Source organism: Desmodus rotundus, chromosome 1, assembly GCF_022682495.2.
Source record: "Desmodus rotundus isolate HL8 chromosome 1, HLdesRot8A.1, whole genome shotgun sequence".
Taxonomy (NCBI): Eukaryota; Metazoa; Chordata; class Mammalia; order Chiroptera; family Phyllostomidae; genus Desmodus; species Desmodus rotundus.
This window is the reverse complement of record NC_071387.1, coordinates 47420153-47436104: the sequence shown is the minus strand read 5'-3', so window position 1 is coordinate 47436104 and position 15952 is coordinate 47420153. Positions and strand designations below refer to the sequence as shown.

Sequence of the window (15952 nt, the reverse complement as noted above, 5' to 3'; positions counted from 1 at the left end):
TGTGCTTCCTCTTGATCCCCTCTTAACTATTCCTACCTCTCTTTTTTTCTTGTAAAAACTGTCCTCATTATTGTTTTTGCTTCTTCCATGATCATTGATTAACTCCTGCCTGTTCTTTAAATCATACTCACCCTACAATGCTTTTCTGCCCATAATTGAGCCATAATATGATATGATATAATTAATATAACATAATGTAATATAATATAATATAATAAACATTTTGGGACAACTCTCAAAATATGGATGTCCACAGACAGGGCTTTCAACACGTTTAGAAGGCCCAGCAGAGGAGCGGCTGCTGTGCTGGGAACAGCCTGTCTCAGAACTTGCGGCGTTCATGGGGCTGGGCTGTCCATGACCGCAGTGTGATGTGCTTCCGTGGTGTGTGTGTGTGTTCACACACACATACTCTGTGAGCTTTAACAAGCTGGATGTAGAATGTCAAAGCTTTGAAAAGAAATATAACTTTGTGATTCTTATTTAAGCCAGTGGGAACCCTGTAAGAATTTGTACTTTATATGCTTATATATTCCTTTTATACATTTTTCATTAACCAAGATGCATGACTCCTAAACTATGAAATGCGAGCACCAAAGCCTATAGTTGCTTGTGGATCCCTGGTGGGGCTGTGACATTGTTACCTCCTTTTCCTATCGCCCCTAGAGAGAGGAGGGCGGCACAGGGTGGTAGCCTCGGAAGGAGTCTGTCCCTGCTGACCAAGCACACACCCTACCCTCTGACCTGGTGCCACTTTACACCTTGAACTTGCATCCTGTCCAGCTGGGTACTTGAAACCAGCCCTCATCACAAACATGGCCTGGGAGCCAATTGTATCCCTGTCTCCTTTCCTCTTGTGACAGAAGAGGACCCAACCGGCTCCTCTGGAAACTTGCTATGACATAGAAGTGAGGTTACGTGCAAGTGAGGTGTGTCCTACTTTCAGAACCTTGAGAGTGTAGAAGGGGATACTTTTGGAAATAAGAGTGGGAAACACTCTTCCAGAGAAGAATACAGCCAAAGCAAATGACAGCTTTGGTCTACAGCTGAAATTCATGGTGCTTCATCTCTGGAGGGTTGAAAGGTTGGCACTCTCCAGCTCTATTTGCTTCCTTGAGGTTGGGTTTTGTCCATACATAAATATGGATTTCTGAAAACCTTGTTAGTACCGTCAAACAGGACTGGAGCATCCAGTCTGATGGGTTTTCTGAGGCTAATCCAGTCTGCCATGCAGAAGGGAGCAGATACATGCTCCCCACTTCTAGAGAGGCAGCCTCACCACCTGCCGCCTACAACACAAGGAGAGCAGCGTGTCCCACGCTTCCGGGGCCATAACATTCACCTGGGAAACTTGTTAAGCAGACAGCTTCACAGGCTCCTCTCCCTTGATTTAGTGGATCAGTGATGGGGCCAGGAATCTGCTTTTCTCTTATCATTATGGAAGTAAGTGGGAAACTCTGGGCTAGAAACTCAGCCCTCTGGCTGGGGTGCGGGGTGGGGGGGTGAGTTCTGGCTGCCCACTACAACTGCCTGTGAGCTCGGAAATATCCTGATGCCCAGGCTGTGCCCCATACCAATGACATCAGAATTTTGTCAATGTGTAGCCAGGGCTGAGCACCATGGCTAGGGCATTTGTGATTGAAAATTTTCTTGGCTAACAACTTGCCTCAGCTGAAAAAATGGGGACTAGCGTAATCAAGGAAGTAAACTGGACACTGAACATAGATCAAGAAAAACAGAGAAACGTCTTGGGAGGTTGAGAGAAATGAGTACTTCTCATAAAGGAGATCGATAAATTTTCTCCTGGCTTGTTTCATGTTCTCAATCAGGCGTCTGCACATGTCCTTTGTAAAGGGGCGGATGACTCGTTTGTAAGGCTTTGTTGGCCAGTTGGGCTGCAATGCACGTAATGCACTCAACAGTCATGGCACAGAAGCAGTCAGGGTTAGGTAAGTGAGTGAATCTGGCTGTGTTTTACTAAAACTTTTATATAGTGGACACTTCCTATAATTTTTATGCGTCACCAAGTATTCTTCCTTTGGTTTTATTTCAATTCTTTAAAGATGTAAGTCCATTCTTCGCTCCCAGGCCATAGTGACAAGCAGCGGCTGAAGTGGGCCTGTGGGTCCTCGTTTGCCAAGCCCTGTTCTAGGTGAGACACTTGGGGCAGCCCTAGTATAAGAGGAAGTGCAGACTGGAGTGTAAAATGCAGTAAAAATATTGTGTTGATTAAACTGTTAGATCAGGGAAAGTGTATATAAACACCTAGAACAGTGCCTCATAGCAAGTATTCAATAAATGATATTTTATTATTGTTGAGTAGACAGATGAATGAAACACTAACTATTGCTCTTCAATGGAACTAGCTAGGAACGATGAGTTACATTTATGTTGTGCTTTCAGGCGCTATTCTTAGTGCTTTACACATTTTAACACATTGAATCTTTACTAAACCTTATAAAATAGTTACTGTTATTGTCCCCATCTTAAGAAAACCGGGGACAGAGTGCCAAAGTAACTTGCTTGAAGTTACAAGTTACTTTACGAAGAGACATAGATAGGATTTCCACTCAGGCTGTGTGACTCCAGAGTCCATGCTTGTCACTACTAAGTTGTTTACTGCATGGTAAAAATAACATATAGCTGTATATGACAAAGGAATAGAAATAATTTTTGCATGCCTTCATTATTCTTCTTTGAGGCAGAATTTTTTTTTTATTGTTCACACTATTACAGATGCCCCCCATTGTCCCACCTCTGCTCGGCTCCACTCAGCCTCTGCTCCCCAACCTGGTCTTCACTACATTGTGGTCTGTGTGCATGGACTATTCCTATATGCAGACATGTTCTTTGGCTAATCTCTTCCAGTCCTCCTCACCACCCCTCCCATCTGAGATCTGTCAGCACATTCCATGTAGCCATGTCTCTGGTTTTATGTTGTTCATTCATTAGATTCCACATATGAGTGAAATCAGATGGTTATTTGTGGTATTTGTCTTTCTCGGACTGACTTACTTCATTAGCATAATAATCTGCAGGTCCATTCATGCCATTGCAAAGGGGAACAGTCCCTTCTCTTTAACAGCTGCATAGTATTCCATGGTGTAAATGTACCACATCTGTTTTATCCACTCGTCTACTGGTAGACATTTGGGCTATTTCTAGATCTTGGCTATTGTAAATAATGCTGCTATGATCATAGAGGTTCATATATTCTTTCTGCTTGGTGTTTCAGGGTTATTAGGATAGACTCCCAGAAATGAGGGAGAATTTTTTTTAACATTAATAAATTTAAATTTTACTTCACTAAGAAAGTTCTAATCTTTTTGTTTTTATAATATCTCATCCTCTCTCAAGACCATACTTCACAGCAGTGGGTTTCAAGCGGTGGCAACTTTACCCCACAAGGGGGCCTCTGGCAACGTCTGGAGACACGTCGGTTGTCTTAGTTGGGGCACGAAGAGCACTACTGGCATCGGGTGGAGAGGGGTCAGGAATGCCTCTAAATGTGCCGCTACAGTGCACGGGCAGCCCTCCTTAACAAAGACTCACTCTGCCCGGGATGTCCTCAGTGCTGAGAAAGCCTCGTTTAAAGCCAGCGTTCATTCAGTGTTAGATATAGGACCCCACAAAAAGCACCTCCTCTGGGCACTTGGGTCACCGCCTCCTCAGACTCGGGGAATCCTGTTGCTGACTCAGGTGACTGGTGTATAGCTGGTTGTGAGAAAGGCCAGAGGGGTAGATGCACCCTCCTTCATCTGGCGCAGTTCCACTGTGGCTGGAGAGAAGCAGAGACGGCCTGGGCCACAGTTCCCCCGAAACATCAAACATCATTGAAAAGCAGAAGTAGAAACCCAACGGTCGAGCCATTTCTGCCACACCAGGAGGCTATTTCAGGGACCATCTTTCATCTTGTGGACTGGAAATGTTTGCAGGGTGCGCTTACCGAACAGCATTTGCCATGACTGTAGTTTGCTTCGAGTAGTTTCCGCTGTTTTGTTTGCATGCTAACTGTGTCAGGGCAAGAAGGTTGGCGTTGCCAGATTGGGAGCAATAACACACTAACACTACCCCTCTTTAGCAGTGTTCCTGCTAACACTCTGCTCAGCCCGCACCCAGCGCCGTGCCCCCGAACCCAGCACTGGCATCTGAAATAGGCGGCTGCGATCCAGCGCTCATCCATCCAGAGCAGGGAGGTATTTTGTAAAATGACGTCTATTTTCCTGCTTGCTCATCTCACTTCTATTTCTGTTAATTCTCACTTTGACTATTTCCTTTATTTTCTGCGAGGAGGAGAAATGTAGAAGCTATGGAAGCCACCTCACACACCCCACAACTCTTTTTAAGCTACTGGAAAAAGCAAGGTCGCTGTAGAGCTTTTGTTTCTGCCTGTGTGGTCCTTATGTTATGACTGATGGAGGACGCCACCCAGGGGGGTGCATGGGGAATTGACACTGGCTCTTTGAGGCCATCCATTTGGAAGAAAAGGGGAGATACTTACAGTGTAGAACCAGAACTTCACGATGGGTGCATTGTAGAATTCATAGATTTTTCTGCCCAAGGGGATTAACCGGTGCCTGCTCTGAACTTCTTCTTCGTCTTTCTTCCTAGAAGATTCTCCATTGTTTCGTCCCAACATTGCCTACAGTGAAGGAGAATTAATACCATCACAGCAGGGCTCTGGAGATCATGGGGTTCAATGTGTTCATTTACAGAGGAGGAAAACATGTTCACAGAAGCTTAATGCTTTGTCAAAAGCCCCCAGAGATTGTGCCTTCCCTGTTGCATTTTATATAGAATCTGGTTACCTTTTCCTGGGATGTAAGCCCTTAGGGATATTTCTGGACTATCCTCATCTCTTCCACCCTGAGGACCTCTGGAAGACATGCGTGATAGAAGATACACAGAATTCTGAGAGGGAGAAAGAGTGTCGCCTGGGGAGGCCACAGATGTGTCTTTTCTCCCAACCTGACTCTCCCATGAAATAGGAATATCTGGGTTCAAATTACGTCTTCACTCATGCTAGTGACTCTTAAGTCAAAGGTAAATCAGACCACTAATATGTAACTTATTCAAAGGTTACGCGTATTCAAGAGGTTAGTTATTGAAGTGCCTGGAGCTTAGTTCAGTTAGAAACATCTCCCCCACCCTTTGCCCTGAAGATGGCTAAGGTCCTACTCGTGAAGAGTTCCAGGCTCTGGACACCTCAGAAGGAGGATCGAGTCCTGACTTGGACCCTAAGAACCCATGACACCTTGGACAAGTCTTTTAACTTCTCAGAGACTTCGTTTCTTTGTCTGTAGATGAGGGTAATACTAGCACCTGCTAGAAAGTTGGTCTACAATCAACACATCTGGCATTTAATGTGTTCAGTGAGTATTGCAATAGCTAGCCTTTAAAGTGATCCGAGACTCTCAAATACTATTGACCGAAATGATCTAGTTGGTACCTCTCACTAGAAGAAATGTATGCTATTAGGCATTGATTACAGTATAATTTCTTGGCTTTAATTCTTTCAATATCATTCTGAGACAAGGTTAGTTCTACAATGTTGGGGAAATAAAATTTTCATTAAAGGTGAGAATAGGATAAAACCTTTTAACTGCTTAGAGACTGATAAAGATTTGGGACAAGAAAAAGCACTGGGAATACAGGTTTGGAGTTGAGAGATCTAATTATAGAAATAACTTAAGGTTATCTTGAAGTGGAGAACATAGATGACCACCAGTGAGTAGATAATTCTGGTTTCAAACCACCTTACATGAAATAAAAACATTAGTTTCAACTGTTTTTGTCGTTGTCTCAAATATGCACTTCACTCATCTATGTAACCATCATAGGACTTCTGGAGAAGGTAACTTCCATTCCTTTATAGACCCTTTAGCTAGAGAAGTACCTTGAACTGATGAATAGGTAACATTCTGTACTATGGCCTATTTAGGTGTAGATTTTGATCAGTAAGATGAACCAATCTTTGTGATGGATATAGTAAACTAGAGAGCAATAAATTATTGATCACTGACTCCAACAAACTCTGAGGTTATATATTTGTCCCTCTGTAATTTATAATTTAGTAACATAAACATAATAATCCTCCTCCTGTTTGCTTTTTATGTGCTCAACAACACGATGCTATTTGAGGACGCAATGAGATGACAATGAAGGCAGCTTGGAGGGTTTACGCCTCTGGGAAAGTGGCATCTTCAGGTAACCTCTAGGGACAGTGGCTTTCCTGACAGAGTCATAACGATGCCCTGGGTCTGTGGACATTTTGGGACTTTATTAGGCAAATGGAAGACATTTATATGACAATGCAGGTTAAACAACAACAAAAATACAACAACCTGTTTTGCCTCTGCTATTCAGATATATTCCAAAGTGAGTGCATTTTTAAACTGCTTGTCTTTCATGGGTTTAAGTATAGCATTTTCGATATTTTATTAATTCCAGCTTAAGCAGCTTAAGTTGCTGATTTTGTTGATTTCTCTCCCCAGCAGTCAAGCATTTCCTTTGCTTACATTCCTTAAAGCAGAACGTAGCAGGGTCAAATACAGACAAAACTGTGCAATATAAATTTGAAAAATTTTTGCTGCCTGAACACAGATGTTGTTTGAACTAAGCTATTAATTGCTGCTACAATGAAGCAAACCGAGGCTGATATTTTGTGTATAATTTTGGAAGGACCAAGAGAAAATGTCCCATGCCAAGAGAGGAAATATTGGTTTTACACAGAAGCTCAAATATTAATCTTATAAAAAGCTGCGCCCTCCAATCCTGTCCACGGTGAGCCAATATCAGGGCTCGAGCAGTGACAATGTTTGTCATTAGGATCAAGGGAAGCCCCACCTAAGGACAACTGCTGTCCAACCATGACTCTGCCAGCCCACAAGTCCCTTCCTTCCTTCCTTTCTCCCTGCTGTTCCCACCTGTGGGGAAGAAGCCCAGGCAGAAGTGCTATTTTGGTGTCTTCTTCTTGGGTTCTCAGTGAACAACTGCAGAGTCTATTCTCTGGGAAGCAGACTTTGCTCTCAGTCCAGAGATGCATCTCTACCGTGGCCTCTCGAAGGATCAGTCCTTAAAGCTGTGTATACAGAGCGGAGTAGGGAGCTGCCTTCTTTGTTTTCTTTCTTGACACGCAAGCAGAAAGAACACTGCCTTCAGCTTCTGGCTACCTTCCTAAAACCCTTCCTTGAGTCTTCCTAGGAAGTATACCAATGTCAAGGCCACATCATACTTGAAACAGGAGTCCCATGCATCACTTTTGGGTTCTCTCTGCTACGTGGTGGAACAAACCAGCTGGTGGCATACATTTGAGACTAGGAAAAAATTTTAGCATCCCTTAGCTATCAGCTAAAAGCATGGTCATGGGAATCTGTATGCCTGGGTTATAATGCCAGCTTTACAACTAATTAGCTGGTAACCTTGGGCAATTTAACCTCTCTGAGGCTCAGCTTCCTCATCTGTAAAATAGGATAAATAATATTAGCTACCCATGGGACTGTCGGAAGGATTCCACAATTAAGTGAATGTGAAGCATTTAGCACTGTTACAACAATATGAGCAAACGTCATCAAGACTTACCACGTGCTAGACGCCAGTCTACACAGTGCACACGCACACTTTTCATATGGTTTGCATGTGCCCGTGGCTATTATTATTCCCACGTTAGAGGTTTAGAAATGGCGCCTGTGGTTCCACAGTGAGGAGGGGACGGGGCAGGATGCTGCATCCAGACCACACACTCTTTACCCCACTGCTGAAGGAGCCAGTAAAGAGCCCGTAGTACTACTGCAACGTGTCTGCTAATAATCAAAACGTTTTCTCTCCACGAAGGGGTCCGCAGGTCAAAACTGTGGTAAGCTCTTTAGGAAGGCAGTCACCACATCCTAGAGGGAAGTAGAGACTCCACCAATTTTTATAAATTGGAACTGAAAGTAAACGTTGGCTTTACACTCAGTGAGTCAAAAGCTATGAATGATTAATCAATCAAAAGTGTGGCCTGATGCATATGCCCTCTCCTCTATGCAGGCCTGAAATTGTGCCTGAAAACATAGCTTTAGAAAGGGCCTACTGGAAGGAAATATTGTTCATTTGGAGGAAGAACAATTCACAGAGTGGTCCCGCTAGGATCATAACGCAAAGGTATTTTGCCACCTGAGCTAAACCAATTTTTGTTTTCTCCCCTTACAGCTTCCCTGGGCCCTCACAGTCACTGGTCAGAGTGCTGGGGAGGGTGGGGACATCAGTCAGGTCCTATGGAGTTGTTGCTTGATGTCTCCAGAGCTATGAAGCCTTGTTTGTCCCTTTAACAGCATGTGATATTTTTAGATCTTGGATACAATCCAGTGGCAGTCACGCTGCCCAGGCGGGGGTTGCGGGAAGCTGTCCCATGCCCAGCTGCCCCATTCCCCCTGGAGAACAAAGCATCCATGCTCTATAATTATACCAGGAAGAGCTAATAAAAGCCTTCCATACAAACCTCAAAATTCAATTAGCCCTGCATTGTGAGCCTGACCCCGAAGACAGATAGAGGCTTAGCTTCTGATCAGTAGAACAGTTCCAGCTCAGTGAAGCCGGCTGCTCCCCAGTCACGAACTCCCTCTGCTTCTTCATGTGCTGAGGCTGCCACATCCCCTGGTTGTTCAGAAAGCACTGCCTGTTTGGAAAATTTAGGGTGTCTTGCTTTTGAATTTCGTTGGGTTGTCCGGCACCACTGCCCCTGGCCGAAAACTTTCACATAGAATTAGTTCCTGAGGTCATGTTATTTGTGTGCACAGAAGAGGCACCAATCAAAGCACCAGGGGAAGGGCTGACCTCAAGAGTTATTGAATCTTAAATACAGATGGGACAAGGGAGCAATGGATGCTCCCCATGGACAATAACTGAGTGATATTTGCTTACTGTCAGTTCCATATCTTCTTCATCTTTTTCTTTTGTGGGCTTTTCTGGTTCTTCTGGCTCCTTCTCTTGGAGATGGATTTCCTGGGCCTGAGTCATATAGGGCATGTCGTCTTTGTTCTTGAACTCCAAGCTGAGAATTGAAGGAGGAAGTAGAATTCCCAGAATTACCTAAAGTAATAATAATGATAATAATAATAATCACATTTAAAGGGTTAAGATCAGAAGGGTTGCTTAGAATCAGAGGGCCTGGGGGTATGGTGTGTGTGGGGGTGCATGACTGCCGTTTGTGCCCAAGTGGGGATCTGCCTGTTTGAATAACCATACACATTAGTGCCACAGAGTCATTTCTGTTCACCTGGGAGCTGCTCTGCCCCCCCTGCAAGCTTCTTTGCCATAAATATCTTTGCCCAAAGCATTTTCACTGTAAAACTGATTGGCTGTGAGGCAATTTTGCCATAAAAGATAGAATAACTGGTTGACTGTTTCGGTTGACAGTGCTCTCTGACTTTTATGTGACATAAATCTTCGCCCTCATAATATAACGCTCTGTAGTACAGTATGAGTAGATGTGGTGGTCTTAAAACAGTGAATGACGACTATGTCTATTGACTTGATAGAAAATATAGTAATAAAACTTACTGAAAATGTGAAATAAGAGAGTGTAAAGTCAGATTCCATGCTATACTAGGATATGATAACTGATATAGCAGTTTGCAAGTCTTTTGGTGATTTGAAGCCACAGAGTTGAACCCACATTTTGCATAGAACTTTGGAACATCTATCACCAGACATGTGACAATATGCCAAGAGTAAGAACAACAGTTAAGAGAAGCCCAGCTCAAAAGAGGAGACAAGTCAACAAGCAAAGAAACGTGTGAGTACTTAAGTCCAACCCATGAAATAAAATTGGTTATTTGCATAGTATTGACATGAATCTACACACATTTTAATGAATTCAAATATTTTGTATTTTGCAATAGTCTTAATTTTGTTTTGAAAATGAATTTCACTATGTCCTTTTTAATGCCCCCTTTTATTTTTAATTATTTTATATTTTATGAAAAAATCACCTTATGGCCAATTAGTTTTGTGGAGAACATATTTGTGGCAAAGAAGCTCATCACAAAAATACCTGGAATTGTTAGGCAGGGTAGCTCAATCTGACTTTGGAGAAACAAAACATGTTACCCATTACCCATTTAACACTCACTTTGCATGGGGAAATGGAGGAGAAAGAGAAATGCTACCCAAGGCAAAAGTGGGACAGAATTGAGATTCCCATTTAACTGTTAGATAGCACTTGACTTGGTGAAATTAATTCATGTGTATGTCTATTGGCATTTATTTGCTAATATGTCAAGTGGAGTTAATTGTATCATCTGGTTTTCTCTAAAAAATGCTGTTCTAGGTTGACCTTGAGGAAGTCCACAAAAGAAAGCATGTTATTCATTTTAGAGCTTTGTCCTGCCACTTACCACTGTCCAACAAACACACACACACCCACCCCAGCGGGCTCTGCATTCCCCATGACCAGCCCCTGTTCAAATCCCTCAGGTGGGTCCAGCACTGAATTCCTCCCATGTATAAACAACATGCTTAAACATCTATGTGATGACACGAAATGCATGGGTCTTGTTCACAAGGGCAGCCTCATTCTCCGTTTGCCAGGAAACAAATGCATTTCTGAATGATAACACTGACATCTGACTTGTGTTCCTTAAATCTCTCACCCCTTCCCTCAATCCTAAAATGGTTCTGTTGCACAAGGCTCTGGAATAGGAACCAAGGCGAGGGGCAAAGAGGATCCTGAAGGGTAAGTAAAAATGTTCTCAAATAATGAGTCAGGGACAGCCTGTGCTCAAATCCCACAGGGATTTGGAGCAGCTAAAGGAAAAGAAAGAGCAGTGACCCTGAACTCAGGGTGTCTGGCAGCCTGGGAAAGCTCAGGTGGCATGCTGGCAGCCTTCAGGGGACGTGACACCCTGTCCTTGGAGCTGAGAGCCAGGCTTGGCGGTCACTCACAGCACAGCTATGAAACACCCATGAGCAGTTTCATGGAAACCTGTGACTCTGGGCCAAGAGCCCATGAAAGGGTGAGTTGGTGGGGCTGGGGGGTGGGTGCTGGTTTAGTAGGGTGGTCTCAGCTATTGCTCTGGTCTCACGGCCCTTCTGCTTTGGGCTGATCTCAGAGTTACTGGGATCAGGTAGTTCTAGGTAAACAGGAGCCTGGTTTCACTTGTAACAGCCACAAGCTCTAAACAGAGAAACTATTTTAACACATTCTTTTAATCTTCCCTCTCTCATTTTTACTATCTTTCTTTTCCTTTTTTCAGTTTAATGTTTTCTTTGAAAAACATTAAGAAAACACAAAAGAGCAAAGCCACACATCATCCTTCTTATACTTCAACCCTAGAGGTAACACTGTGTATCTTTTTAAAAAATTAATCTAGATAGCTATAACTCAACATGTACATGCTTAAAAAACAAAAATGGACTTAGGTAATAAATTGATATGCAACTTGTTTTTCTTCACTTAAGAATGGAAGATTATTTAGCGCTATCTTTACATGAGTCTATCTCACTGTCATCTGAGTTTTATAAATTTCTCAAGTGTTGCTGAATTAAGAGCCAATGTGTCTTTATGACATGGTGCAAAGCAGGCCAGGGTGTTCGGTCTCCCTTAGCAGTGAAGGTTGCCCAGGTAAGTGACCCTTCGCATAGCATAGCTTGTGTCAGAGCAAATGGTACCCCTCCGATACCTGAGTGTGACTATCACTTTTGGATCTTCTGAAAAATGTTAATGTCTAAGTCCCATCTCTATTGATTTGGCAGAATTTAGGGAAGGTCTTAGCCTCTATATGAAAAATAAAAAACCCAAACTCCACTATACAGAAGATCCTGATGCCCAGTTAGGGTTCAGAGTCACCATCCTAAGATAGAAGAATGCCCAATCCCACTGTACATTTAGCTTGGAAAACTCCAACCAAACGCCTGGCGCTCCCAGTGAGTAGGGCCCTCTGGGTGCACTGACCTTGAGGCCTGAGTTTTTGCGCATGCGCAGCCGGCCCATCCACATGTCCGTGAGCAACATCTGGCTGCATGTGTGTGCAATGAAGTCGCGGTGCTTGGCAGCCACAGCGAGCTGCAGGCACGTGGCATTGCTCCAGTTCTTTAGCTCGTACGTCAGCAGTTTCATGGCCAGCTGCTCGTCCTGCTTGTAGGACTGGTCCAGGAGCTCCACGGCTAGCTGGCCAAAGTCCCTGAAAAAGAAAATGTCAAGAGTCATCTTTTGACCATTTTGGAGACCCACTGGCAAGCCAAAAGAGGTAGGTTCTGAGGGGTCTAGTTGTTTCTTACAGGGTCTAGTCTCTTTATTCATTCATTCATCCAGCCATCATCCTTTAAACATCTCTATGTGCCAGACACCGTGTTTAGAACTAGGGGTGTAAGTCAAATAGGGCATGATCCCTGCACTCAAGGCCCTCAGTTCAAGGTATATGCATGGGGGCCGCAGACCAATAAATTAATGATCACAGTACTGCCTGTCTGTCTTCTTAAATGTGACAGACCTCCATTCAAATCTGAGCCTTGCCAACCACAAGTGTGTGATCTTGCACAAGTTACTTAAATACTAAGTCTCATTTCCTCTAGTTGTCAAATAGCCACAACAAGAGGACCATCCCTTGGGGCAGAGCTCTCGGTACTTCTGCTGTAAGCATTTCTGTTGCACAACAGTTTGGCTATAACGCAACTTCACCATAAAAGATAAAATAACAGGTTGACAGTTTGACAGCTGGGTTTACAAACTTAATTTATTTCAGCTAGTTGTCAGTTTGGCTTCATTTCTCCATGGAGGAAGTTCTCGCACTTACTGCCTTTTGTGTGTTGTGCAAGTCTCAGCCCTCATAACGGTTAACGGTGTGTACAATGGGGAGTACACGTGGTGTTCTTAAAATTGTGAACGGTGACAACTACATATAAAGCCAGGTCGCACGCTATACCAGAAAATGGTAACACATCAGTTGGCAAATCATTTAGTGAGCATTCATCCGGCACCCATCAAAACCGAAAGTTTACCAAGCGATGGCAGATATAAAAGGAAAGTATAATACTATGAATGAAAGACTTCAAAGACAATGTACTTTCATTTTTTGCAATACAGTTAAATTTTGTTTTTAATACTTTATGTTCCATTATGACTTTTTTAGTGTGTCTTTTGTTTATTTTTGTTATTTTATCTTTTACAGCAAAGTTGCTTTACAGCCAGTTAGTTGTGTGGTGAAAATGCCTGCAGCAAAGAGGTTCACACCAAACCTGCTCACAGCGAAAACACCGGACATGGGGGGTGCTTGAAATGCAGAAGTGCGGTCTCCTGTGTCTGTACGTAGCTCCACATCTAGAGCGGTGCGCCATAGACGGGGACTCTTCCCGCCCACCCTCTCTGTGCACCCCTGGGGTGATACTGCCTCACCTTAACGTGTTAGGTAGCTCGGACCCTCCACGCAGTATTTGGGGCCTACCTTCCCTTCTTGTCCCCTGATCACCCCCTTTTCTGGGCTGGCCGACCTGGAGTTGTGGTTCAGCTCCTGGGAGATGTCATCGACCATATCATTCTCAGAAGCCTCATGAGCCATGGCTTTGCAGAGCTTACAGGCCACGAGGGCCTTGGCCATGGCCTCCTCGCCGTGCTGCCAGAAGAACAAGGCCATCTTCTGCCGCTTCATCAGGACGGCCCACACCATCAGCTCATGGAAAGGGAAAGGGAAGTGGTTGATCTCAGGATCATCCAAGTCGATGTCTACCTCTTCTTCACGTTTCTTGGTTGTCTTTCTTCCTCGCCTCAAGGGAACATCATCCTGTAATTTGAGGGAAAAAACCATAGAGGTGGAGTTAGAAATGAATCAATTAAATTCAGCAAACAGTTGTTTTACTATTGGCCTAGCTCTGACGGATACATAAATGAACCACAGGCATAACTCATTTGATTGTGTTTCGCTTTATTGTACTTCATAGATGTTGTACTTTTTACAAATCAAAGGCAAAACCCTTCGCCAGCAAAAGGATTATGACTGCTTTATTGCGGTCATCTGGAACCAAACCCACGAGAGCTCTGAGGTATGCATGCCTGTGTCCTGTCCCAGCTCGAATCCTGAAAGGCCTCACGAGCTCAAGCATGCCTAATTTTAAAACAAGTTAGAAAAGCATAAGCACAGTCTTATGGGACTATATCGTTGTTATACTTTAAAAAGTATTTTTAATGGGCCATATTCTTCTTCTTTTTACTTTTGTCCATTTTTTCCCTCTGCAGGTAGGGTTATTTGTCCCTCATGATGGACAGTACTCTGCTTTTCTCTCAAAGGATAAGGACATCCTACACGTGCATTTGCGTGCGCAGCGATGACCATATTAACAAGAGATGGGGAGAAGGCAATGCATCTTGAGTTTCTGCATACCTCATTCGATGCATTTGGGAAATAGTTCTGGCCTTTGGAGCTGTACCATTTCTAAACACCCATGAATATATTTTGCTTACTGGAATATATATGCTGCCTTGGTTTTCAAGTTCGTATTTCAAATAGGATTTATTTCCTTGTTTGCAATGCTAGTGTAACTTCATGGTAAAATTTTCAAAGTAACTGTGTCCTGTTCTCCCAACACTGGGAAAATTTTTACTTCCTTATTTTAGAATCATGTCCTAAGCCTCACCACTGAAATGAACTTATGTCTATATTTGAAATGTGTAGAAGAATAGAATAATTGAAACTAATAATTTGAGCAAACACTTACCTCCATTCCCAGGAGTTTCAAGGCTTTGGGCTGTTAAAAAAAAATTTCACACACCAAGTTAGATCTTTCTTTACAGATATAAAGAAAGAATTCTACTTTATCTCAAACAGGTAATGAAACAATTCCATTTACCATATAGCATTTATTTATTTCACTAAATAAAATACCACAAAGGGAACTTGTTTATAGAAATTCTTAGAAAATTAGGGATTTAGTGATTTTGGTGAATCACAGAAAATTAGAAAACTTGAAAGGCATAATGTGACTGCTTAGGGGTGGAGCCTGCAGGTTTATCAACCCTATTGTGGACCAAAATTTCTTCCATCTTCCTAAAACCATCTTGCTTGGCATCTCTGTGACATCAAGCACTTGAGTGAGCAATGGAACATTCAATCAAACCATGAGATGTTCCTCTGACCCCTGAAAGACCTCTATTACCTGGAGACTTGGGATGTTATTCAGAAATATATGCTTAGATGCTTCATGCTGGCCATCTCCCTAGGCTGCTGTCCAGGAAAGCAAGGGTGAGTGGGGCCAAAGGCACTGAGTGGCATTGGGAGTGTCATACAGAAGCACCACTGGGCACACTGGGGGTGTGCAAAGTAGGCACAGACCGAGATGGACAGAGAAGCAGCTCAGCCACCTGTAGAAACTTGACTTACATTTAACAAGGGGAGATGCAAAATTACATCTCAAGGGTGAGGGATTCCAATTCTACGTTTTAAGTATTACAAAATGGTTGGGTGCCATCTTGAAAGTTATATGAGTGCAAAATGAGATTACAGCAATTCTAGTTCTTCCAAGTTTTGTTTGACCATTCCAGGAGGAATTGTGTATACCTTGTCTCTCTTGCTTTCTTCTGCTTTTAGCTTTCATAATGACCACCAGTTGGAAATTTGTGGTTTTTAAAAATTTCTACTTTTTCGTGGTTTCATATTTCTTTTCTAGCACCACAAAATGCTTGAGGAAGCAGAAGATAGGCTTTGGTAAAAATAAAAATCATGCCCACCACCAGCTACAGCAGCAGTTCTCAGAATGTGGTCCAGGGACCATGCAAGCCATTCTGGGGGTAGGTTGGTGGTGGTGTCTTTCCTGAGACCCTTCTAGGGGGCTGTGAAGTCAAAGCCATTTTCACAATAACACTAACATGTTAGTTGATATGGATACTATATTAATATTTGCACTGATGGTGCTGAAGCAATGATGGGTGGAATTGCTGAGTGCCTTAGCAACAATGAAGGCCGTGGTACCAGACTTTACTAGT

General features: G+C 43.2%; 1 protein-coding gene and 1 long non-coding RNA gene across 16 annotated transcripts in view; one reads left to right on the top strand and one right to left on the bottom strand.

The window, feature by feature from the left end:
- TRPM3 (transient receptor potential cation channel subfamily M member 3) overlaps positions 1 to 15952 on the bottom strand; it is a 495102-nt gene that overhangs the window by 75756 nt on the left and 403394 nt on the right. For all 15 annotated transcript variants that reach the window (XM_053923808.2, XM_053923764.2, XM_053923757.2 and 12 more), the window contains 5 exons: positions 14689 to 14718; positions 13468 to 13757; positions 11933 to 12161; positions 8902 to 9069; positions 4502 to 4642 (listed from right to left, as the gene is read on the bottom strand). In XM_053923808.2, coding sequence (XP_053779783.1) covers positions 4502 to 4642; positions 8902 to 9069; positions 11933 to 12161; positions 13468 to 13757; positions 14689 to 14718 — 858 coding nt within the window. The remainder of the gene's footprint in view (positions 1 to 4501; positions 4643 to 8901; positions 9070 to 11932; positions 12162 to 13467; positions 13758 to 14688; positions 14719 to 15952) is intronic.
- On the top strand, positions 10908 to 13459 carry LOC123479235 (uncharacterized). The gene is made up of 3 exons (XR_006654788.2): positions 10908 to 10994; positions 12123 to 12227; positions 13149 to 13459. It is a non-coding gene; the product is annotated as an uncharacterized lncRNA (long non-coding RNA).